General features: G+C 40.1%; 1 protein-coding gene across 1 annotated transcript; it reads right to left on the minus strand.

Moving 5' to 3' along the window:
- Positions 1-1362: 1362 nt before the first annotated feature.
- On the minus strand, positions 1363-3406 carry LOC108601935. Its single transcript, XM_017989913.1, has 2 exons — positions 2384-3406; positions 1363-2331 (listed from the first exon to the last, which is right to left on the minus strand). Exons 1-2 carry the CDS (start codon positions 3404-3406, stop codon positions 1480-1482), a joined length of 1875 nt encoding a protein of 624 aa, XP_017845402.1. The 3' UTR covers positions 1363-1479.
- Positions 3407-25732: the final 22326 nt, after the last annotated feature.

The raw sequence follows: 25732 nt of genomic DNA on the forward strand, positions 1-25732 counted from the left end.
CCAGCGCTTCCCCCAATGACATGTTGCCATGTGTTTCGCTTTGCTTCAAATGTCAACGTCACCCCAAATTTCTGCTTGCAATGTTTGGTAATTGTACTTGTTTCGGTTTTCGATTTTCTTGGAAAACAGCTGGCGCATTTGGAAATTCTAGCGATTTCCCACACTTGTTGCGGGCATTTTGAAATTCGACAAACTTAACTCGTAATTAGACTTGAAGCGCAACATAAATCTTGGATGACGCTTTGTTGATTCCTCTTTGATGCAGCGGTATGTGAATTTATGGTTTACATCATGGTACAGTTGCTAGTGTGGGGCAGCATCTTGAATGTTCCCAACTCTAGCGCCAGCAAAGTTAAAGCAGCAAAGTTGCCGCGCTTATAAATCATTTATACCTTTTCATGCTGTTCTGCATATCAGGCTACATTGATTTATATGCAAGACTTCATCACAAAAAAAAACCAACACAGACAAAAAACTAGACGCCAGTAGCTACCTTGTCTAACGACAACGTCGCCTTTGTCCAGTGGCTAACAAAACAAAAGCTCCGGGACAGCAAAAAGCAAAGCACAAAAAAAAAATGTGCAAAAAGTTATGATTATCATAATTTTTGTTACGTGAGTTTTCATGTGGAAAAGATGAAACATCATCGTCTGCTATGCTGGCATCTTTAACGCTGTACCCAAGCGCCCAAAATGGACGGCAAGCGTCTGGGGTGGCAGTCGTCATCACTACTATAATCATGGCACGCATTTACTCCTGTTTTTACCTCTGGCTTTTGGCGCCCGCCAGACTGGCGCCAGTCGACAGACCCCACAACTACCCAAAAGACCACAACGCAGCAGCTTCCTCAGACTTCAGTCTTAGTTCGCAGTCTCCGTTTTCCGTATTGTGTTTAAGCAATACGTAAAACACTTTGTATGCGTACTTAGTACTGGGCGTGTGTCGCCCAGAGAGAGAGAGAGAGAGAGACAGAGACAAGAGTCACCTCGTCGAAAGTAAGACATCATGCATTCTAATGAGATTTTTAATTGCAGCCCATTGACCACTTGAAAAAGTTTCTCGTGCCACGTGTCGGATGCGCCTTTCGCTTGAATAGCCTGAGAATTGATGAAACTGCGCTAAATCAACAAAGCACTAACGCCACTACCCTCAACCCTCCCGCTCCGCACTGTCGAGCGTTTGCAATGACAAATTTGCTGCACGGAAATTAGCGATGCCCACCGTCAGATACATTTCATATTACAGACAGACAATTGAATTCTAAGGGTTGCTCATCTGCCTTATTAATGCCATTATTATTGTTACTGTTGTTGTTGTTGTTGGACTGCGCGTAAGCGAATTAATTGTTGTTTTGATTGCGCTTCAAGTGGCTGGGAAAACTCGAAAGCGTAAAAATGAAAATCTCGCTGCGTTTATTTTATGCGTATTCGGTGAAAATTCGTTATATAACTTAGAAACTAATGATGTGTTTGATATAAATTAAGCTTGCTCCAGTTCAATCTCAATGGACACTGGCGGCAGCTCATCCTTAAACTCTGGCGCATACACTTTGCCCGAGGCGAGCACAAACTGCTGCTCGCAGTCCATGATAAAGTAAGCGAATGGATGATTCACCTCAAAGCGCTCAACACCTGCAGGCTCCGGCTCTGGCTCAGGCACGGGCAGCGTTTCAGTTGTCTCGGCTGCAGGCGTGCGCGCCTGCATGGTGGCCGCCGATAAGGAGTTGGCTCCACTGCCGCCCTCATCGACGCGCACATTCACAAACTGCACAATTTCATCCACATGCACATCCTCATCGTCGGACAGCAGACTGAGCTGCGCCTCAGTGCGCGAGAAGAGACGCTTCAGACCCAATTGCTTGAGCATTGCTTCGGAGCGTGAGGTTTCCTCCACCTGGAACTTGGGCAGTATTACATGCAGCTGCTTCAGCTGCACATGCTCACGCGCGTATTTGTAATCGCTCGGCTGCAGCTTGGCTATGACATCGGTGAGACCTTCTGGATCGTTGGGCAGCACTATGTGTAGCGCATACTTGGCCTGCTCATAGGGCAGCGATAGCACGCGCGCCTTCAGATGCGGCAGCTCGGCAACATTGAACTGTCCACGTGTGTGCATCATTGCTGTCTTTACTGCATCCTCGTTGGTCATGAAGAAGAACTCGTCGCTGCCATCGCGCAGCTGATAGAAAGGCTGTGCCCAGCTGCCGCGATAGTAAAGACCATTGAACAGCAGCATCTTCGACTTGGAGTCCAATTGACGTCCGGTTATCGAATTGGCACTCAGCGCTGAGGCAATGTCGTCCTGACGGAACAAACTGCGTCCAGCATAGGCCTAAGAAGAGAATTTTAACTGTCGCTTATTTAAATTGGGAGTCTTAACTTACGCGCGCCACTTCGCTTAGATGCGACTCCAAGGCAATCATTATCTCATCGGCGCCTTCCTTCACCATGCTCTTGACAGCATTTTCCAGTTTCTGCAAGGGTAGACGCACCTTCTCGGGTTCATTGGCGGTCAGCGGCTCGTTCAGTTGCTTGCGCAGCTTTTCATCCTCCTGCACCGTCTCGTTCTCCTCCACAGCGGGCATCTGTGCATCGTCGCTGCGTTTGTTCTGCTGCTTCTCGGCTGGATTTTCCTCCTCTTTGTTGGGCATTAGTTCAGCTGGTTTTTCTAGTTTTTCCACTGCTTCCGTTACCTCGGCCAAGGCAACAGGTTTTTCCACATACTGCTTGTCGTCCACCTCGCGGTCAAATTTGGACGCCTGCTTGTTCAGCACCTCCTCACCATAGTTGTCCGTAGCCGCAGCCGCCGCCGGCGAAGCTTCTATGTCATCCACATTGATGCGCTTGAGCGTCTCAAAGCCAATGACATCCTTGCCATTGCTCGATTCGGTGCTTTCGCTGCTCAGCGCGCTGCCCTCCAAAGTTAGCGAAGTATTCGGCTCACTCCAGTCATAGTCCTGGCGATTGATGTCCTTCACTTCGACATAGTAGTGACGCTGCAGCAGCTGCTTATACTCCTCACGCACGCTGTGATTGCGATAGACATAGAACCAGGTCTGGAACGAAGGCAACGGCACAGCCGCATCGCGATTTTGATAGCTGCCCAGAATGCGCTCAAAAGCTGCGCGCACCGCACTGCGCTGCTGCGGAAAGTCAAAAACTTTGCCAAACTCAGCGTAGGTCTCGCCTTCGGCAGCTTCGGCTAGCACAGCGAGTATAGCAGCCACGCCCAGTGGTGAATGCACCTGATTGGCATCAATGTCTTTGTTATGCTTCAGCAGCTGTGTAGCAATCAGCTGAGACGCCTCGCTGGCAAAGTTAAGCGGCAGCTCATCCTTTTTCGGCTCCAGCTTGGGCAGCGCAGACACCAAAAGCGGCAGCAGCAACAGCAGCACAACAGTTTTCATTATAAGACGAACGCTTGCGATCGCGCCTGGTACGCGAATGAAGCTCAAGAAAGTTGGCCAAAGACTTTTATGAAAGCCCAAACAAGAATCGATTGCGACTGCGACGGCGACGGCGATGCCGACTGCGACGTCAGTTCGAGAATCAAAGCCAAACTGGTTAGCGTTGGCGCCTTACAAAGCGAATGGGCCAAGTAAGGGCCCAGCAAATGGGCCCCATGGCCAATTGCTAAAGAAAGTCGCGCTCCAATGAAAGTGGAAGTGGCGTGGGCTGGGCTAAAGTGCTCCAAGCAAATGGGTCAAGCAAACAGCAGTTCCAAAATATATATAAGCATATATGCATGTAAATGTAAACAATCGAAATCGAAGTAAATCGACTTGGCGCTAAAGTTCAAAGTCATTGAAATGTTAACAGGTTTCCACATGGGTCTACGTGATTGACATTTGATTTGAGCCGTGGCTAATTGTCTTTGTCCCAAACAGTTTGTGTACACGAATTAAAGCTTGCCACACATATTGTTGGAAAAACAAAAACCAATGCGCTTCGATCACGCAACAAATCGATCGAGCTGTTTAAGCCTCGCTCAGTCTCGCTGGTTAGACAAGTTTGGCGTTCTGACCACGCTTGACCCACTTACAATGCAAATTGTGGAAAGAAGCAACAATTTAATAACATATATATCTCCCTTCCTTTTCGCTTGACCATTACATTCATTCAACCAGGCCCTCTACAATCTCTAACCACAATCTCGACCGGCGAGCACCTGTACCCTGAGCCACTGCTCAGCCACTAGCTTGCTGACCCTTGCACTTTTTCCGCGAGATACCAAATGCTGCCAAATCAGCTAATTATTGCGCCGCAGACTTCCCTTAGCACCAAGGTTCAGTGCTTAACACATAAAATTTAATTTTAAAAGCAAATTATCAAACAACGACGTTTTCTCTCTTCTCATTTACCTAGAACCCTTCTAACCAGTTGCCACATTATGCCAGGCTCCGACCGTCCACATCCGCGGCTACCAATTTTAATTACACCCTTCTGCCCGCTAGCGAAATCTCTCTCATCTCAAGCCCGCCACTCTCCCCCTACCCACTCTCCCGTCCACTTGATTGTGTGGCATATCAAGTTCAGCCCGTAGAGCCACCAGCCTCTATTGCACATTCTTAAGTTCTCGTCACCGCTCTCCGCCACCACCCTCTTAATTTAACATTGCTTCACACATTCTCTTCTTGGTAAAGATTCTTTGTGCCTATCTATTTCTTTTGCGAGTCCACGCCGAACTCACTTGGTAATAGAGCAAAGCAACAGACATCCGCAAAACATTTTAACACTCCTAATATTCCAATCATCAACTCCGATCAATACTAATCCCCTCTCTAGAATCTTAAAACCTTTAAAGTTTGCCTTGGCCCTTTTTGTGTAATTTACCCAACACCCATAATTTTATTAAAGGCTCATTATTGAACCTCTGTCACTATAGATATAAACTCACTACTATTTATCCAAACTTCGACGAATTTCCCACAACCCTTGCCATCTAATTTATTCTTTGCTTGTATCTATTTTTTATCCTCACTCCTACCCACAAATTATAACTTAACCCAGCCAGTCCTCTTATTATCTCCTCAAGACATACACAATATTCACACCTCTCCTATAAATTTCAAATATAGAATAATGAACCAATACTAAATCATTCTTAATATTCAAAAACTCATTTTTAAATCATAAAAATATTTGAGCAATATTAATTGGTTGAACTTTTTTATAAAGGCTGACTTTAAAGATTAATATGTTCCTTCCAAGCTTGTATTTGCGCCTTAGATAAATAAAATAAAGTTTTCTTTAAGCACTCTGTATCAAATTCGAAGCCTATATGTTGATTTAAGAAATTTTTTTACCTTGATAAAATAATAAAACCTTTCATAATTTGGTCATAAAATGAAAACGAATCTAATCGATTCTGCTTAAAATAATCTTATATCAATATATTCTTTGAGATAAAGACGCATTAGGGCTAAAATCATGTGCAACTATCAACTCTGGCAAACAAATAAAGTAGAACACATCATGTAAATAAGATATACGAATATATAACCTTTTTTAAATATTAGTCAGTACTTACAAAATTTAAAATGAATGAATATTTTCACTAAATCAGTAGCAGATATGCCCAATCCACAGATATTTTTAATTTAAGTTTTGATGCTAAATATATAAAATAAAATAAAATAAAAATAAATTTGTTAATAATTTCCACATGCCCTAGCTACTAATAATTCTTTGTTTTTAAAGAAAATAATATTTATTTATTTATTTACAAGCTTAATTATTATACAAACTAATATAGTAACTTATTAAAAATAAAAAAATAAGCTATAAATGTATTTTTGCTTCAAAAGTGATTTTCATTTAGTAGTTTAGTTTTACTTAATAAAACTTAATTAGTATCTTGACAATGATGAGTTCTGCTTTTAAGAGCTTCATAAGTTCTGCTCAGTGTATGCAAATCCGCTGTGAATTCAGATACAAGTCACCTTATGCTTGTTCATTTATTCACAAACACAAATACTTTTGTATATTTAGTATTTTTAAGGCAGAACATACACGATAAATTCAAGAACCCAAAACCATAAATTAATGACTCTGCCTGGGCGTAGCGAACAGCCAAAAAGTTGAAGCAGCAACCCCCACAACACTAGAAAAAAGGATATATGGCAGTTTGTTCTTCTTCATCTTATGCTTGGCTGTTGGGCCTTGGAATTAGAAGTTATTATGGCAAATAGCAAACTAACAAATGTCGCATAAATTAACAAAATAGTGCAGGACAACACCTTCTTGGCTTGGAGTTGTAAGCTGAGGCGCAAACAGCACCGCGGGGAGACATTAAGCCAAAATCTTTGGCCCGAAGTGGACAATGCGAGTAGTTTCGGTTGATGGCGTGACTAATTGTTTGATTTACGCAAATTGTGTGAAGCTCGAAGAGAATTAAAGTTGCTTTGGCTTTAATGGCGGCAACTGTCAGTTGTCAGTTGTTGTCTCAGCTGTCAGCTGTCATAAATCAGGCAATACATCAGGACAACGCCAACACGCTCGTCATAAGTCAAAAGGTGAGCCTGGGCGATTAAGCGCCCAAGGCTCTTAGCTTGGCTGGCAAAACAATTAAACTTCTGCTATTGTCAAGCAATCGTGCGAGAGCCAAGAACTTCTTAATTATGTTTGATGAACTAACACAGGCGCACATGTCTGTCAACCCCTTATAAAAATGAGTGTGTGTGCATGTGTGTGTGTGTGACATAATTACGCTACAATAGGAAAGTCTTGAGTTGAATTTGCGCTTCATTTGCTACACTTAATTTTAAGCTAGCGGAGAGCATCACGTTTTAAACTTGAAAACGAACTTGTGCAAAAATCGCAGTGGCGAAAAGAGCGAGACGGCTAACAAGTTGTTGCTGCTTGCAGGAGCTCTCGCAGGCTCACCAGGGCAATCCTAATTGATTTATGACATCAAAGACATATTTTTCGCAATGTTGCGTGGCCTACGTGCGTGACAGTTGCCACTGCCACATTGCCACAACACACACATACACCCAAGAGCAGAGAATAACGACGCGCCGTTGGCTCTCGTCTTGTTGATAATTTTGACTTATGGGGCTTGGGCTGCTGCTCTACGCAGGATTTGTCACCATAACTTGTGCTGGCTGCGCCTCTGGCGTTGGCGTATGTCAAAAGACAGACCAAGAATGACAAGAACAGGAGCGAGTCCAACCTTTAACTCTCGCTCTGGCTGAAATTGCAGCTCGCACATTTGCAAATGCAGCCAAGCAAAAGTTTTTCTATTAGACGCAATTATTTCAAGGTATTATTGCCTTTAATTAATTCAATTAAACGCTTCATAAATTTTTACTTTTTGATTTCGTTTGCCTGCGGCCCAGCGTCGGCCCGTAATGGAAAAACTTTTGCCGTGGTTGGCCAAGAGATTTTACCTCCCCACCCCACCCAACTGTAGAAGGGTTTAATTAACGGCATGGGCGTGGGCGTGGTCGTGGAATTTGCTACTTTGCTTTACATTTTTGACTGTTTATTAAAGGATTCTCGCTGTGGCTGTATCATAAAATTTGATTTCACATTGTTTATCGAATTTTATTTGCATTTTTGTGTGCTTCGCTGCTTGCCGAAAGTTAAGCCGTAGCCACAGCATTGGGGTTGGAGCAAAGAGTTCAACAAAACTTCAGTTTGATTGAATTACAAGCAGCAGCTCACACTTTTGCCTTTTTGTACTTCAATTAAATGGTCATCAGCAGTCGACACAGCTGCCGCACACTTGACCCCAACAGCCGAAGCTTCAGTTTACACACGTGAGGCGACGGCAAAACTCTAAATGTTATTGATATGTAAGAGGCGTGCTCACACCTTAACGAAAAGTTTGCCAACTGACTTGATGGCTTCTATCATTATCACACACATGGACAGCAGCCACCCTTGGGCTGCGAACTAATCGAACTAACGTACAACAACAATTTGTTTTAAATGCCAAAGGAGCTGCTAGTGCTGCTTAATAATTTATGAAACGGCAAAGAGCAAGTGGCCATGTACTATACAGAAAAAGGTGTTGAGTGGCCAGCCAGGCAGGACTCTAGGGATCACACACACACTCACACACACACTTGCACACATGTGTGTGCAAAAGTTTTCTATCAATTTTCGTGTACTCTAATAGAGATTAAATGCATGTCGGGCAGGCAATTAGTTTTTAGCAACCCTGGGGCTCTCAGCTGATTGAATCAAAGCATTGCGCCATTTTTCTTTTTCGCCAAGGTGTTTGCTTTAATTTGCCCACTGCCAGCAGCAATTTGCTCGTACCCTTTTCCTTCTCTAATGAGAATCAGACGCAGACGTCAATGCTAATTAAACTCGCGCTGTCGCCGCTAATGAGCAATGAAAACAACGTGTTGTTCCTCAAGCTTAAACTTGCCCCATCGACAGACCAACCAACCGGCTAGTTGCCATTAAAACTCTTTGGCAATGGCCTGATAAGGGCTTGCCCCATCAGTTTAAATCAGCCATCAAAGTAATGAAGGTATGGCCGCCGCCTGGCACAGATTTTCTTTTAAATTCTTTTCCATTTTCAAGCGATTTTTTCGAGCATTTTTGACGCTTAAGCCATTTAGAGGGATTAACGCTTGCCACTTAAGCAGCGGCCAGGCATTCCTTTTTTCTTGTTTAAAATGAAAAAAAGGATTTAATGAGTGAGCAAGGGTGTTTTTATACACTTGTATAATATACAAAAAGGAAGAGGGTAGCACGAAGTTGTGTAAATGTGTGTAACAGAGAGAAGACGTGGCAGAGCCTATGATATCTACATATTCTTAAACAGAAGAAAAAATTGAGTCGCTTTAGCTATGTTTATCTGTCTGTTCGTCTGTATGAGCAACAGAATCTCGTAGACTATAAAAGCTATGCCCACCAAATTGATCTCCCCTCACTAGCAGAATTAAAACATTAATTTATGACATATTTGTTTATAATTTAGCACACACAAGCACAAATCGGTTTGAATTGCATTATTTTATTCATTCTTATTTTACTTATTGTAGCACCAAAGCACAAAATATTTCATAATATTACGCTTTTCTATTAATGTGTCACCAATTTTGTCTTCTAGGCGCTGTAATCGCTTCGGAAATGTTTAAAAGTGTATCAGCACGTGAGCTGCATCCAACTTTAATGCTATGCTATTTACTCTGCACTTTTTTAAAGCATTTTTAAATTGAATTTGCTGAATGTTTGAGTGATAAGCGCTGACAACGATACCATTAAATTATTAAAAAAGCAAAGCTCAAGTTGCATTAAATGAATTCAAAGCAAAGTCAAGGTTTGAATGTGGAAAGGTCTTAAATATTTATATAGATACTGCTTATATTGCTTACTAAGTTGTAGTTCATATTGTGTCGCATTTTACCATAAAAATCACAATTGACTTTGAACTCGGCGAGCAGCAGGACATTTTTACATTTTGTCAGGCAGCCAACAGTGCAATGGAACGATACATGGAAACTAACTCAAAGTTCTGTCGCCATTGTTGGCCTGTTTCCTTTTTATGACACCAAGGTATGGCAGCGACAAGGAGCAGGAAAAGGAGACGGCGACGACGACGACGACGATGACAACTGGCAATGCAGCAGTGAGTGCGCTCCAAGGTAGCAGCAGCAGCAGCAGCAGCAGTTCGAGTGGAGTTGCTACTTGGGGCCAAAATGTTATGGCAAAATTATGCGACGCAGCGTTGCCCCTGGTGTGTTTATGGCCTGACGCTTGCCGCACAGCCCCAAAAGACCGAAGCACGTTGCACGGCACGGGGCGTTGATGAGCCTGGCGCGCCGCAGTCTGGCGACAACGCACTTTGCCGTTACCAATAATTTTGTCGCGTTACAATTTATAATAAACGAGTCAGAGAGTCCGAGAGAATTCTTTTCCGTGCAGTTAAGCACGAGATGCATTGCGTATTGCTTTAAAGACGGCACTCGAATTGCTGCTGCTGCTGCTGCTGCTGCTGCCTGGGCAGCACTTCATTAGTTCACTGGCTACAGCTGAAGGGTTTATCAGTCGGCGGCGTTTCGTTTGCCAAATTAATTGCCAGCGCGAGATCTTGAAGTAAATATTTAATTAATTGGCGATTTGTGCACTGAGCTGCGCCGTTTGTCTTCGAACAAACGAAAATTTGTAACTAATCGAAGCCATCAATTATGTTGATAGATGAGGCGAGTCCAAAGCCACGTACTACAAGCAAAGCTTGTGCTTGTGGCATTCACTTTGTCACAGCAGCAGTTGGTAGCGTAGGTAGTAGCAATGTAATTGAAACTGAAACTGAAACTGAAACTGTTTGCTCTTGGCTTTATTCATAAGCTGCGCATGTAAATTGCAAGTGGGACGTGGAAATGTTGTCAAAGTTTTGAAGCCTTTTGAAGTGCTTCACATAACTAGCCACAAGGATGTGGCGGGCAGCAGCTCTAATAAAAAAAAGAATGAAATAGAGTGGGCGGACAGACGTGTGTCTGATCTGAATGCTAGATAAAATTATTACCCTTTTTATTTTGCTGCTGCTCCGAGTCCGAGTCTGAGTTCGAGTTCGAGTTGTCGCCGCGTCGCTGCTTATTTCCTGTTGGACACTTTCCGTTTGTCGTTTGTTGTACAAAAGCCGTATCGCTATCTCGTTTACCCACTAAGCTTCAGTCTCGCTTTACTCTTTTTTTCAGCTGCTATTTCTATTTGGTTTTTTATTATGGTCAGCAGCACAATAAGCATCATCAACAAGAGCCAAGCAGCAGCAGCAGCAGCAACTGCGGCGCACACTCAACGTCATCAGCAGCACATTGTGTCCAACTGCAGAGTGCTGGGGGCGTAGCAACTATTGCTACTGACTTCAGTCCAAGACGATGAACGCATGCCGATAATGTGCGGGCCATAAGGTAATGAAAATTTTATCTGATTTTATGTGCCGCAGCCTCGGCTTTGGCTTTAGCTTTAGTTTGCCAATTTTATGCAGCACCCTTTTTTTTTATATTTCTCTCTGGGCGCTAGTCTTTGATTTGATTTTGCGCTTCGGCTTGCAACACTTTGTGGTCAACATATGTGCCCAAAAGGTATTGGGGCATTGTCGTCGCATTTGATTGAAATTTGAATTGAAGTCGAGCCATCCAGCACAACAAATAAAAAGGATTTGCACTTGCCTCATGTGTCTCTGTGTACGTGCCACAGCTTTCACTATTTCATTTTAGATTTTAATCAATGTTGTTTGATGTGGCACGTTTAGATGATGTGCCCCCAACCACAACAGCAACTATTACAGCCACATCAGCGTACATGCAACACATGCACGAAATGCGCCCATTTAATAAAATAACATTTTTACTAAAGTTAAATTACTTCATTACATGTGCTATTGTTCATAAGTTGGCTTGCTCGTGAATTAGATTTTAAATTTATAAAAAGTTCAAGCCCTGTTCATATAACTAACACTACAATTTTAGGGAAGTGGAGCAAGATGTAGGCTAATGTGGCTTAATATGAAGCATATAACACTTTCAAACTTAACGACATTATTATTTGAGCTATTCCCACTGCTCTCAAAATAAAGCCTACGAGGCATTTTTTCAACAAATACAATGGACTTAATTTATGTTGTTTTGGTGGTTTTTTTTTTATTAATAATTTATATGCCTTATGGCTAATTTTTGCATATTATTTAAGGTAATTTTGGGGCCGAGACTGCGCCGAAATATTTTATATGCCGATGTTTAGCTAAAGTACAAATGATTAAATTGGAAAATAGCCATCGACAAAGACTAAAATAGTAAAGACTTTTGTTTAGACTTTTGCCATTGACACTTTATTATTTTTTAACTAATTATTTAGTGAATTTCTCTCATTTATATTTAAATTAGATAAAATTTATCTTTATGCTTTACTACTTTTTATTTAATGTTTAAAAACTGACTGGCGAGGTGATAAGTGAGCATATGGGGCAATTTGTTGGCCATTATTCCCAATTGGTGGCTACTTAAATTAATATTCTGTGTAATCGGAGTAATTGCTATAAGTTTATGTTCGAATAGAATAAATTTAGGCTGTAATAAGTTTACAATAAAGCGTGTTGCTCACATTTAAAGTTGGAGTATAGAAGAAAAGAATGAAAGCTTCCACAAAAGTGCAATTGAAATAAATACACTACCTACATTTTTGCTAATGTTGTGTGTACAATCTTATCAATAAATAAAAGCATAATTATGCATTTTACATTTATTTAAAATTAGCAGAGTTAAGCAAATAAATTAATATACATTTTATGTATTACAATTATAACAAATTAAAAATGTGTGTGTGCGTAGTTTATCTTAAATAATTATTTAATTTTGTGTTGCTTCTCTAGTTTTAAGTTTCTCTAATCAAGAAAAGCCAAGTCAAGTTACCGAAAATGCGAAGAACACAACAGATATAAATAAACTACTTTATGTGCTACGAATATTATAAGTCTTGTTATTTTCATCAAATTTAAAATAATAAATTTGAAAAAAGTTTTTTAAATTTTAATTTAACAGCAAGTAGCATCTATTTGAGTTAGTTATTGCCACTAAATTCAGCTATGAGTGTTTTTACAATAAATGTCTGTATAGCTTGCCAGCCAAGTGTCCCAGAAGATCAACTTATCAATCAGTTAGCTAAATGGCCTGGCCCCCGCTCACGCTTAACTCGGCAATAAAGCAATGTAATAAATAACCACTAAACAAGCCAATTGTGCTCAAGTTTTCTTCTTCTTTTTTGCAACACAATAAATAAATTCGAAGCACACACACATGGGACATGGCACCTGCAAGCTTAATGCAGCAATTATCGACAGATTGAACTCTTCGACAAATCCAATAAACTTCACTAACAAAACAGAGCACATAAATATTAAACGATGATTGAGTTAGAAGCCCCCACTCCCGAAGAAAAGCTTACGAAAAATTACAATTTATTGTATTATTGGCGACTTGACAAAAGTGGACAGTCGAAGATTTATGTGCAACGATTTGCTAGAAAATTTATGACCCAACCAAGTTAATACCTGAGCTTTACGCATTTAAAGCTTTAACTGTTGGAAGTGCTTGAGTTGGTATAAATGCCACCTCAATTGCATTTAACAGTTAGTTAAAATTTGCATAACGCTTGCTTTTGTTTTTGTTTTGTGTGTATATACAACAACTAAAACTAAATAAATGCCAAAACAAAGTCTAAAACTTTTGCAGCCCCTGAGGGCGGGGCTAACTTTATTATGAGCATAGCTCAGCTCTGAGTGAGCTGAGAGCTTCATATACATATGCGGGCTATCTGGGCAGTAGCATCGCCAACGCTTACGCCAACGCCATGGCCGGTTGTCCAAAAGTAAAACGCAATGATTCTGATTCTATGCTGCCGACATGTGTCACTCTGCAGTCCAGCAGGCATAAAGATTTGCGTGCCTAACTACAGTTTCAGTTTCTGTTTCCACACACACACACACACTCACTACTTGAACCGAACCCAGTCCTTGGCGCTGCTGTTGACCATCAGCAACTTCAAGCTGGCAAATTTGCATTTTCTAAAGCATGGAGAGTGAGAGGCGGGCTGGCGCATGGGCATGGCACGTAGGTGTACAACAGCTAAGCCCAGCAGCGGCCACAGTGCCACTAGACAGCAGGCAGTGGTATAGCCTGCAAACTTCTCAAGTGCACAGTGGGCTAAAAAGCATAGAATTATTTTTAAAACATTTTAATGCACTTGCAAAGTCAATCAATTCATTTTTAAAAATGTTACATTAGCGGATACAATTGACAGCCAGAATTTAATTTAAGCTTAAAGACAAATATTAGTTAACAAGTCAATTTAATTGATTATTAGTACATTGCTTTTAATACTTATATTTTATTAATTGAGTGTTCAATATACCAACAAGCTTGTCTTCTCTGGATTATGCCTTTTGTATAGCAAAGTAAATTATCAAGGTTTAACACAAATGTTTCCATTAAGTTCTTACTGAATCAAATATTATTAATTATTTTTGCTCCATATTGGGTCTACTTAATAAAAAATGCACATCAAGTTATAGTTATATATATATATATTATATGTATAAAAAGTTGAGGAAAATGATTTCAGTAGCATGATCAGCAAGACGCACTCGTAAATACATTTTAATTAATGTATCCAATCAATAAGAGTGAAAATAATGTCTAGTCCCCAATTTTAGAAAGAAAAAAAATTCTTCAATAAATTGAATTAATTAAATTCTACAATATTCGTATTAATGTGTTTTAAAATACAAGATTCAAGGTTTTTTTGTTTAACTCAAATGTTTCCATTAAATTCGTACAGAATCTAATGGTATTAAAGATTTTTCCTCGATTTTGGGCTTATTGAACAAAAACTTCACATGTTGCTTAAAGTTAAATATTATATATATAAAATGTCAAGGAAAATGATTTCAGTAGCTTGATCAGCAAGTTGCAAAACTCACGTGACATAAATATATTTTAATTATTGTATCCAATCAATAAATGAAGAGGGTAAAAATAAGATCATATCCCCAATTATACAAAAAAATAAATTCTGAAATAAATTAAACAATTTATATTCTACAATATTCGTGTTAATTTGTGTTTTACAAAATAAGATTCTAGCTTTTGTTGAAAAAGAAAAGGATAAAGAGATAGGCTTGAAGGATTGCTCTAATAACTAATCAGAAAAAACAAATTTGTATTGTAGTTTTATTGAGAAATGTATTAAATTTCACTTTTGGAGCTTTGACGTCTGAAAAGGCACCACCCACTTAACCTTCCCTTTAGGCCCCTAAGCAGTGGTAGCTATAAATTCTGTAAATATATAAATAATCATAGCATTTACTTATAATACTAAATAGAAAAGATCGCAAATAAAAGAAAAAACTTTGAAGCTTTGCATTTTTGCTGCCCAGAATTGTAGGCATTTTATCCATAGTGCAATGGCCACTGCTGTTGCTCACACGCTACGGTCTTCCATCATCGTTGCAGTCGCACTAATTCCACAGCAGCAATTTATCAACAATAAACAGTTGCAGACATTTGCTTAGTTTTTCCACCAAAAGCGAGTGTGCGAGTGTGTGTTAGTGTGTGTGTGTGTGACATGCACTGTCCCAAACAGGAATAAATGTATGAAAAAGTTTTCAGCTGCTGTGGGCAACTTTAAATTTCAAACATTTGCATATCGAGAGCTTAGCTTAAGGCTGAGTACTTGGCTATTTAACAATTTGGCTGTTTGTTATGGCAAACGCGTACGGTTTTTAGCCAAATTCACTTGCAGCTAATTCGGCACAAATGAGCTTACAATTCGCACATTGTTAAGCAGCCAACGCTGCTGAGCCAATAACATGAGAGTGAGATCCAAAGCCAATAATCCAATAAAAGCGCTGCAATTTTCGCGCTTGCGTTTAATTTCATTTACGCCTCATTTGTCGCCTGTCAGTTGGCGTACATTGCTATGTGTGTGTGTGTGGCAACCTGTTGGCTACAATTTGATGTAGCAGCAATTGGCTTTCGATTGATTCAATTGATACGTTGCCGATAACTGGCAATAAACTTGAGCTGCTGCTTATGCTAATGAGCATTTGTTTTGTGCCCTTCCATTCACTTATGACTCATGCTGACTGCGCGTTTTCAAACACCGACCCACCCACCCACTCTCTATCTGCATGCAACACCTTACAACACGACATTAGAGACTTTTGTAACCTCTGGCGCCGTATGTGCTTTAATAAACTTGTCGCGCTGTTAACTTTATTAAGATTAATGAGCGTTTGTTTGAGATTTTCTGCAATGGCGCATATAGAAAATTGAAAAGTGCCAGCAGGCAGACCGACCTTACAATAAAAGCACATTTCACTTGTTTTAATGACGTCATTACGTAGCATTTACTTGCGTCATGACTACAACAGCCCCCGCTGTCTACACGGCAAAAGTCAAGACGTTAATGTGTCCAATAATTTAATTTTAAGTACCTTGCAAAAAGAAATACGGCAACATTTTTACAGACAATTTCCTTTAATGGCAGCCAAACTAAAATCAGCAGCAACAGCAACTGTAGTTGAAACTGTCGAAGTAGCAGCAGCAGCCAAAGACAGCAGCAGCAAGTCGAACCATTAGCCAGTTGCTAGCACAGCAGCCAGGACACGTGTTCAGCGAGCGAAAGCGAAAGGTAATTGCACGGAAAAAAGCGTCGTCGAGTGTGTGTGGCTGCTGTCCAACGTGAGCGTAATTGAAAATTTAATATTTATTTCGCAGTTAGTAAATCAAAGTTCAACGCAGTGGATAACATACGAATTACATATTCATCATACGCCACGGGTGCCACTGAGACACTGTCACACAGTCAGTTGTGGCGCTCATAAAAAGTCCATGCATATGTGTGAAGTGGCCGACCCCAGCTATAAATCAATGTAGCAACCTTTGCATGAGTTTTGCTTTTGCTCTTTGTTGCAGCCTCAGTCGACTCAGTCAGTGAGTGAGTGAGTCAGCTGAAAGTAATAAAGTCGCTAAAGTACCCAAGGGGCTGCTATTATGCGCCATGTAATATGCTGGATATGGATTAGTGTTCGATAATGTGTGTGGCACAACTTTTTGCTGACCCGCTCACAGCAGCTGTTGCCGCTTAGACAAAGCCCAAAGTACATAAACATCGACATAAGCAGGCGAGTGTACAAGTTTAAAGCGCGCGCCATGTTAACTGAACTGAAAACAATGCAAGCAACATGACGTATGCGTAATATAGCGCTTGTAGTTGAAATAAAAATATTTCAGCAGCGCATTTTAACTGCAAAATCATAAATAACAACATGTAAATAGCTTTTATCTAACAACTCGTCAGCGGCGACGACTAAAAAAAATGCAGAGAGGTCCGAAACGTGGTCAAAATGTTGCTGCTCAGGCCTCTACCAAAGCTCGAGCCCCGCGGGCGGCGACACTTCAGCGTTGCAGCGAGCATCAATTAAACCTAAATTGTTGCAGTTGTTAACACGCAACAAAATTGTGTCTGCTGCAGTGCAAAAAATCCAAAAAGAGTACGCAGCATAAAATAAAAAAAAATACTAAATTGGTAAAACGTCAAGTGTGTTGCATAGCCAACTGCATAAAGCCGCAGCGCGACTGCACAAGAGGCAGAGACTCGAGCTCTCGCTCTCGAGTATGCACCGGTCATTTTATTTTTTACTCTTTGCCGCTTTTAGACGAGTGTCGAGCAATTACGCCGCTTGAAATATTGACAATTACTTAAATTTATCTTTTCTAAAACCGTTGCATGCACCTCAGCCAGCGGCGTTTGTCAATCACGCAGTAGACAGTCGGACAGACAGACAGACAGACAGACAGTCGGTCTAGTCGCGTGATATATGCGCAGTGGCCAAATGCTTGTCCACCCACACAGTTTGGCAGCCACTGTGCTGTAAAATTTGCGCATATTTTAAGCGAGCAGCGCGCTCACCTGCAATCGAAATCGAAAATGAATGCGGCTGAGTGAATTTGACTATGAATGAATGATGCGCGCTGCGGTGGCGCTCAGTGCTCGCTCAGTGAAATGGCCTGGAAATGATTTAATGCGCAAATTGTGGTCACAACTCCCCCCACAGGTAAAGATTGCAGCTTTTACAGCCTTATGTGTCGCTTTATATATTTGGTATTTTGTTATTTTTGGGCGCATTGCAACTAATTAAGTCTAAAGCAGGCAGTGCCAAACCAGACCAGTGACTGACTCTTGGCCAGCAGCAGCAGCAGCAGCTAAATTTGGAACTTATGCTGTAATTAATCACTGTCTGAGCGCTGGCAATGTGCTAACAAATTAACACCACTGAAGCTGCCAGCGGCTAAACAAAACACGGCAACATTGTAGCCCTACACTAGCAGCCATATTTATATTGACAAAGCAACTTTGTTCAATGCAGATTACAAATTTCTTATGCTGTTTAGCTGTAGATGTTATCGCAAGGTCTGAGTTGTATGTTATTAGTCTATAGAATATTTAAAATGCGTATACGTAGTGTAAATATTTCGACAAGCTTGACAACTCTCATACTTATCGATAGCTTGAAGCTTTAAGATTCTCTATGAATGCTAGATAGAAAATTTTTCTTTGCTGTAAACAGCTTGAGAACTAAGAGCTTGTCATTGCAAAATTAAAAAGGGCGGTACCACGCCCATTTCGATGGCACAGTTTCTTATTGATCCTAGAAGACTAATGCAAAAAACTAGACCAAAATATATCATTCCATTTTTGCGTTATTAATTTATATTCGAAAAATGGGAATATTCCCCATAGTGCATTCTTGCTGAATAAATAAAATCGATAACAAGCTGATAACAATAATTGTAAACAGTGCTGCCAGATTAGCTTATTTCAGTATAGATCTACAATATTTAAAAATGAAATGGCGTAGAAAATTTGCATATAGCCTTATAGCTTGAAATCTGGCATATTTTATTAATTCATTTATTCGTAATTTCAATTAATTTCAATTGAATTATTTGGTGACTCAATATCAGAGTCTAGTAATTGCCTTCAAATTATTTAAATAAATATTAATTTCTACAAAGTATTCAATTCTCGTATATAATTTATTTTGCCTACTAAATATTATTTCCAAGGAAATTATTAAATTATTCTTGCCCACCTTCTCCCACCCAAGCAAAGTATTTTACTTAATATCAAATTCTTTTCTCTAGCCTATTGCTATTAATTGTTTGTTGCATAAAACTGGAAAACGCTTTTGTCAACATAAATATGCAGACTAGTGTATTCAGTTAAAGGCGAAGTGCTAGGGGCGGGGGGCTAAGCGCGTTCGAGACTTTTAAAATGCATTTGCCTGCCAAATTGGAATTGCAGATTTTGTTTGTTGAAAATGCATTTTTCATTTATTTACACCGCCGTATGAGTTACAAAAAGCCATTTGGACTGCCGCCGGCGAGAGCTGAAGCTCATTAGTCCGACACTCACGACACTACTCACCGTCGTCTCTCCAAAAAGGGCCTGACGAGCCGACTGACGTGCCGAGATCTAGAAATATACGCATGGCAACTATTTCAAGAAAAGGGGCCGTGTCGTGTGTCTTTTGCGCTGTGCGGCACTAAAATAGACATCAGGTTGGCAGGTGGAACGGTTGGCGTCCAAAAATGAAGAAAATGAAAGCAAAGACGAGCAGGCAGAAATATTTTAGCTCATGCTATTGTGTCTGGGGGCTAAGCTGGAGGTCAACATCAGTCGCAGCATCATCATTTTTATTGTGTGTGGGCATTTTTATGAGCACTTTGAATGCGCTGCAAAAAACACAATAAAATCAATGAGGTGTGTGTGTGTGAGCTGCACCTCAAACGCACACACACACATACAGACGAATGGACACAGCGGCAATCAAGCGCAGGCCACCTACAATGAGAGACTCTTGTGGCGCCCCAACGCTTTTACCTATTCATACGTTATTATTATTATACACACACACACAGGCACACACACACACACAGACAGACACAGCAAGCTAAGCTAGCGTAACACGTTAGCTCTGGTCGTCCTGCTTGCTTTGTTGAGCACTTTGCCGTGCCCAAAGCCTGAACAAAGAATTTGCTTTATTGGCACTTTTTGCACAATTGCCGCCCCATCCACCCCTACCCCCCCCTCCCACAGCCAGCTAAGCAGCCAGTAAATGAGCGTGGCAACGCTTCTGTGGCAGCAGCAGTGGCACGTTGTATAGGCCAACAAGGTATATGCCACGTTGAGTTTCATCGTCATTGTTGCGCTTTGGCAACAGCCGGTATTGATGTGTTTCAAGCTTCCGCTTAGCGCGGCGCCGCGCATGGCCCCCAATTCAGCTTAGCTCCATTACCAAGCTGCCTGGCATCCTCCTCTGCTGCTGTATTAGCAGTAGCACAACGAGCTGAGCTGAGCGCTACGTGTATTTTAACGTAGCTAAAGGCAAAGGATAAACACATTCATGGTGTGCAATCGATTGGCATAATGTGAAGCATTTTATTAAGGTTATCAATCCGAGTATGAATACGCCGCGTATAGGTGTGCGTGTGTGTGTGTGTGTGTGTGTGTGTGTGTGTGTGTACGTGTTGTTTGTTTGCTTAGCAAACAAGCACAGACTCTGGCTTTGGTATTACCCTTAGCCTAAGTGACGCATAAAACGTTCAGCGTTATGAATTATGCGGAAATTATTAGAAAGCATTTAAGCGGAATTATTAATAAGCAAAAGACGGAAAGTGCGCTTCAGTTCACCAAGGTGCGATGCTCTGACACTTTAATCTTAATTATTTAAGGAGCGGAGAGCCAATTAGATAGTTGAAAAAATCGTAGAAGACTCAGCATCAGAAGATATAAAGCAAAAGATTAGATTTATTTTGAAATAAAAACTTTGAAGCGCATTTTCTTCACTTTTATTTTTGAAAAGTTTCACTGAAACTGCGTACACGAATAAAAAAATAACTATGCTTAATTAATAAAGGGGAGAGACCTAATTAGATAGTTGGAAAAAATCGAAGAGGACTCGGAATCGGAAAGTATAAAGTAATAGCTTAAATTTATTTAAGCTGTGAAGCGCATTTTCTTAGCTGCTTTTCTCTTTATAACAGTTTTACTGAATATTGCGTATACGATTAAAAAAGAAATAATAATGTAACCTTTTGAAATGAATCAAAGCTCATTTTGTTTAAAATTAATTTATCTGCTATCCAAATCTAATAGGAAAAATAATTTTAAAATATTTTTACAGTGAATCAAAGTATAATTATACGTTACAAAAGTACAAAACTTTTTACTTTCAACTTGACAATTTATTTAATTTAAAGGCAAACCCAGACCCAGTTACCCCAAATGCGGAGGAGAACTATCAACGCAACACATTTTGGATTCCTGTCCACAACTTAACAACTCGAGGATCCAGCATTTTGGCCAGGATACAACCCACCTCGCTTTTCACCACACCTACCCATAATAACCTTATATTATTAATTAAGTTTTTAGACTATAATAACACACTGAGCAGCATCTAGTTAACTGTCGATTCGATGGCCTTAGTAGCTAGCACTCATCATAGTTATAATATTAGTTTGTACAATAATTAATATTGTAAGTAAATAAATAATTTAATTTATACATTTTTTGAAATTTTTTAGTTCCAATTTTAATAATTTGTAGGCCTTCTCCTTCTTCTTCTTTAGGCTCTCCCCCCGCCTTAAAGTCTGTAGCTGCAATTGCTGTTTGTCTAGTTGGTCTAGTCTGTCTGCTAATTGTTGTTTTACCTTTGCGCATGCAACGCATAAAGCAGCAGGCAAATAAAATGAACAACAAAACGTAGGCTGCTTGTAGGCGTGGCACTTGTGTGTGTGTGCCTGTGTGTGTGGCTTTTGTGGTGGGCGTGTAGCTCAATGAAAAATACAATCAAATGCATTCAACTGGAAAAGCTGCACACAATACAATAAATACACATAAGCATGTCAATGTCTGTATATTTATTTATACGTGTGTGTCTGTGTGCGTCTGTGTATGTGCGTGTGTTTGCATTTGTGGGCTGCACACTTTTGGCTGCACACAATTGGATTAAAATTTACACGCAGTTCGGCATCAAAGCTGGCCACATATGCAATTATCTGGCAATGCCAAATGCTTATTGAGCGAGTGGGTGGGAGTGGGGTGAGGGGCTGATGGTGGCGCCACTGCGTGACTGCGTTAATGTGCTTAACAATAAAATGCAGCGCATTAATTGATAAAGCAAATGCAACATAAACCAGCAAATATTATAAAAAACAATATTCAAATAAATAATACAAGTGCCAGTGCTGCAGCTTTAGACTTCAATAGAAATGCAGAGCAAATTTGAGTCTTAGCTTGTTAAAAAATAATTAGATTTAACAAGTATTAAAGTTCACTTTAGTATTTAAAAGAAACTGAAAATTAAATGCTCTTCAAAAAGTAAAGTAAAGCTACAAAATAAATGTATATAATGTGAGTAATATAAAGACGCAGCATTTGTTGCAAGTATTGTGAGCAGCCCAATGAGCTCTAGCATTTGTTATTAATAGAAAAATCATTAAATAAATGCATTTGTAATATTTTAGTAATTGCGTTTATAAATGTTTATTATTAGTTGTATGAATTGATTAACAATTGTAGCTTAATTTGTTTTATGGCAATCAGTGTTGCCTTTTCATTTGTTGCCCAATTGTAGCTCAACTAGAATCTGAACAGCATTTAGCTTTGTCCTAAGCTTTGTTGGGAAATTATGAATTTTAGCAAATAGTTATTGCTTTTTTATTGATATAATCACAGCTAATCAGCTCATTTATATATCTCTCTGTCCTGGAATCTTTGCGTTTTGCATTTGATTTGGATTTGATGACAATGTTTTGTTAATTATTTGAAAATGAATGATAAAATATTCTTGAGCTTTTTTGCAGCTACTTAGTTTAATTTTTGTTTAGATTTTACTGCTTGATTCGTTTGCTTTTGGCACGTCTTAGCAACTGTTAACATATTCTGCTAATAGCCATGGCCCTTTCTATGCGCCTCTATTAGTCTTGTGTTGATATTTGTCGTAATAATTTTGTTGTAATAATTATATTGAAACATTTTTACTTTTAATCATTCATTGTAGCTTTGTAACTAACTTTATATTTACTCTATGCTGCATTTTAGCTTTTTTTTAAGCGCAACACTGATTGAAGTTGGTCAAAAATGCAGCCTATTCAATCAATTAAAATGGCAAACTAGTGGCTTCGATGCCGGCCCACCCGTGGCACTCTGATAGTTTTTCATAAATTTTATGTCTAATTTGGCGATGCGCTAATGACGCGTTCATGCCAAGCAGACTGACTGTCCGACCGACCGACCGACCGACCGACCGACTGCCCGACCGGCCGAAAGTTGCAGCGAATTAAAAACACTTTACGCGCATTTTGCATATAATTTTTGGATTAAGGCCAAACGCATTTGGTGCATGAGGCAACGAACAGTGCTGAAGGGGCAGGCGCTGGCGGCGACGGCGCTTCATTATGGTTAAATGCAATTTAGCCAAAGTACAAGTACGATTAGATATGAAGCTTTAACAAAAAGCAAAATCGAAATTATTATTACACTTGCAACGTTTCCGCTCGTAAACAAATTGAACGAGCGACATATGGCAGCCGACAGAGGCTGCTGCTGCTGCCTACCTACATGTAGATATATATCTGATGCGTAAGGTGAGATGGGCTGGGATCTTTTGCTTTTGCTTGGTGGTGGTTGCTGGCGGTGGCGCCGTGCCAGGCCATGTGGAAAAACAAAGGGCGCAACTTTTGCAGCAAATAACAATTTATTACATCAATAAACTTTTTGGCGCATACACCCGCTTAGCTTTGCTTTGCTTTGAGCTAAGGTAAAATAATATGAAAATTATGCAAACATTTTTTGGCATAAACAACGATTTTACTTTTAGGCATTTGATGAGCTTGTAAAAATTTAGCTGCTTTCTCATTAAAAAGGTGTATTGAGCAACAAATTTATAAGGCAGGCCTAATGCCTTAAATTTTGATTAAATTAAAGTCAAGCTTGGGCAGCGCCTGCAAGTATGCAACAAAAAAGTTTGTTTGTCAGCTTAGCGGTTTTGTTGCAATTGAAAAACTGCGCGGGCACAAAAGTAAATAATAATAAATTATTAGCATAAGCACATAATGCGTACAAATCTGGCCACGAGCTAGTCATAAAAAATTGGAAGAACAGCAGCTCTCGCTTTTAAGCTAAACCGATCAAATTGGCTGCTGATGCCGATTTGCCAACGATTTGCGTTTTATTTATTTACACACACACACACACACACACATGCACACAGAGGCAAGCAAATTGATTTCTATGGCAAGAGTCAAAGGCATAGCAAACTAAATCAAAGCCAAGGCAAACATAAAAACTCGCGCAAGACGTAAACGAGAAAGTGCAAAAGCGAGAAAGTGTCGATTGTCGTGTTGTGTGTTGTTGTTTGTTGTGATTGCTGTTGCAAGCGATAAGTTGGATACATCGTAAACAACAACAACAACAAACAGCGAGAGCAACCCTTTGCAGTCGCCCAAGGGGGGGAGGGAGCAAATTGCACGTAGTATTTCAGCATCAGCATCGGCAACGTCAACGGCTTATCCCCGAGCAATGAAAATTTATACAAATTCGAAAAAAGTGACAACATTTTGCTTTTATTGGCCATTAAAACGACTTAGCGACTTGGCGCAGTCACAGCTTTGGTGCCCAGTCCGCGCATTTCAATTGCCCATCGTACCTTGCGCCCACTTTGCATATGAGCCAAGCTATGCTAACTATTTACGAGCTGAGTATGCTGCCAATTTGTTGTTGTTAGATAAGCGCAGCGCAAAGTATTTTCTATAATACGCTAAGCGTTAATAGATTTTTATACTAAAATCTGAAATCTCATTGTGCATCTGGCTGGCAAACAATTTCTTGTGGCACATTAAGCAATTTGCGAGGCGTTTAAGACAAAAGGTCTACCTAGGTGCGCCTACCACGCTCAACAGCAAATTGAGCAGAGCAAATGTAGCAAAGGTTTGCGCTTATCGACAACAAAATGTTGCCGCAGCAGCAAAAGCGAAAAAATTTATTGACTGGAAAATGTTGAAACAGCAGCAGCTGCTAAACGAAAGTGAAAATTTCAGCGCAATGCATTAACCTGCTCAAGCAGCTTGTACGCCTAGTTAAGTATACGCAGTGTAGCTGCCAGCTCAGCTTTAAGTGTAGCTTGTTACTTCGAAACGTTGACAGCTTGCACATCAAATTAGTTTGACAAGCAGCGAGCAAAAAAATTACCTTTGCCTGAATTTTTACCCTTTTTAACTTATTTTCTTTTTATGCGCGCAGAGAGCTAAAAAGCAATTAGACGCATTGCTGATGGACACGCGTTCAATCATTCACATTGCCTGTCAAGTTTTGTTGCAACCCCAAGTGGGCAACGTGCAAAGCATCGCCAAAATATGTTGGCCAACAAACTCATTACAGGCCGCTCAGACAATTTGCTGTTGGCTAAAAAGGTGCGCGTCGCTCATTTTTCACATAAATAATGCTTAAGCAACTGAGCCCCGCAATTTGTGCGCTAATTGTATGAAATGGCTCATCAATAGTTCAAAGCATTGTCATTACAACTCGCTCAGCTGTCGCCTTTAATTCCAAATGTTTGGGGCTCTCTCATACAGGTTTATCGCATTTTATGGCCCAAAACTTTCGCTCAAGTGCCTTTCCGTTTGTCATAAAAGCCCAGCATATGAATCACAAGCAATTGTGCACAGTTTAATGGGCAAAGTTTTCGATGTAGCAACAACTCATCGACTCAACTCTGAGCAGCAGCAGCTGAGTTGAGTTACAATTAAACGTTCAATTGCCCAATTGATTTGCACACGCTTCACATTTGTTTTGCTCTCGTGTTGCTGCAGCCCCAACGGTTGCTCCCCGACTGATGCTGCTGCTGCTCATGGCCGCACAACAGACTTTTGCGTATTTGTTTTTAGCCATTTGTCGATGCCAACAGCAAGTTAACAGCCCCCAAGCGCTGCTACCAGCGGCTGTTTCCCCTTACGATATTTGGCTAACATTACATTGAAATGTTAAGCAATACTTTGCATTGAAATTTAATTTTTATTTTGCTTTGCATTGTACTCTAAAATCTTTAAAATGCGCTTAGAAAATATTCAATTAAATTGCATTTTAGTTGAAAACATTGTTGCTCAAATGTGCAGTTATACAAATAATTATATTAAACATTATTGCTG

This window comes from Drosophila busckii, chromosome 3R (assembly GCF_011750605.1).
Source record: "Drosophila busckii strain San Diego stock center, stock number 13000-0081.31 chromosome 3R, ASM1175060v1, whole genome shotgun sequence".
Lineage (NCBI taxonomy): Eukaryota > Metazoa > Arthropoda > Insecta > Diptera > Drosophilidae > Drosophila > Drosophila busckii.

Excerpts from the sequence above, each read along its gene's own strand:
- LOC108601935 (XM_017989913.1), bottom strand. The coding sequence starts at position 3,406 with ATGAAAACTGTTGTGCTGCTGTTGCTGCTGCCGCTTTTGGTGTCTGCG. Across the intron at positions 2,332-2,383 it reads ATCTAAGCGAAGTGGCGCGC|GCCTATGCTGGACGCAGTTT; the intron begins GTAAGTTAAGAC and ends TTCTCTTCTTAG.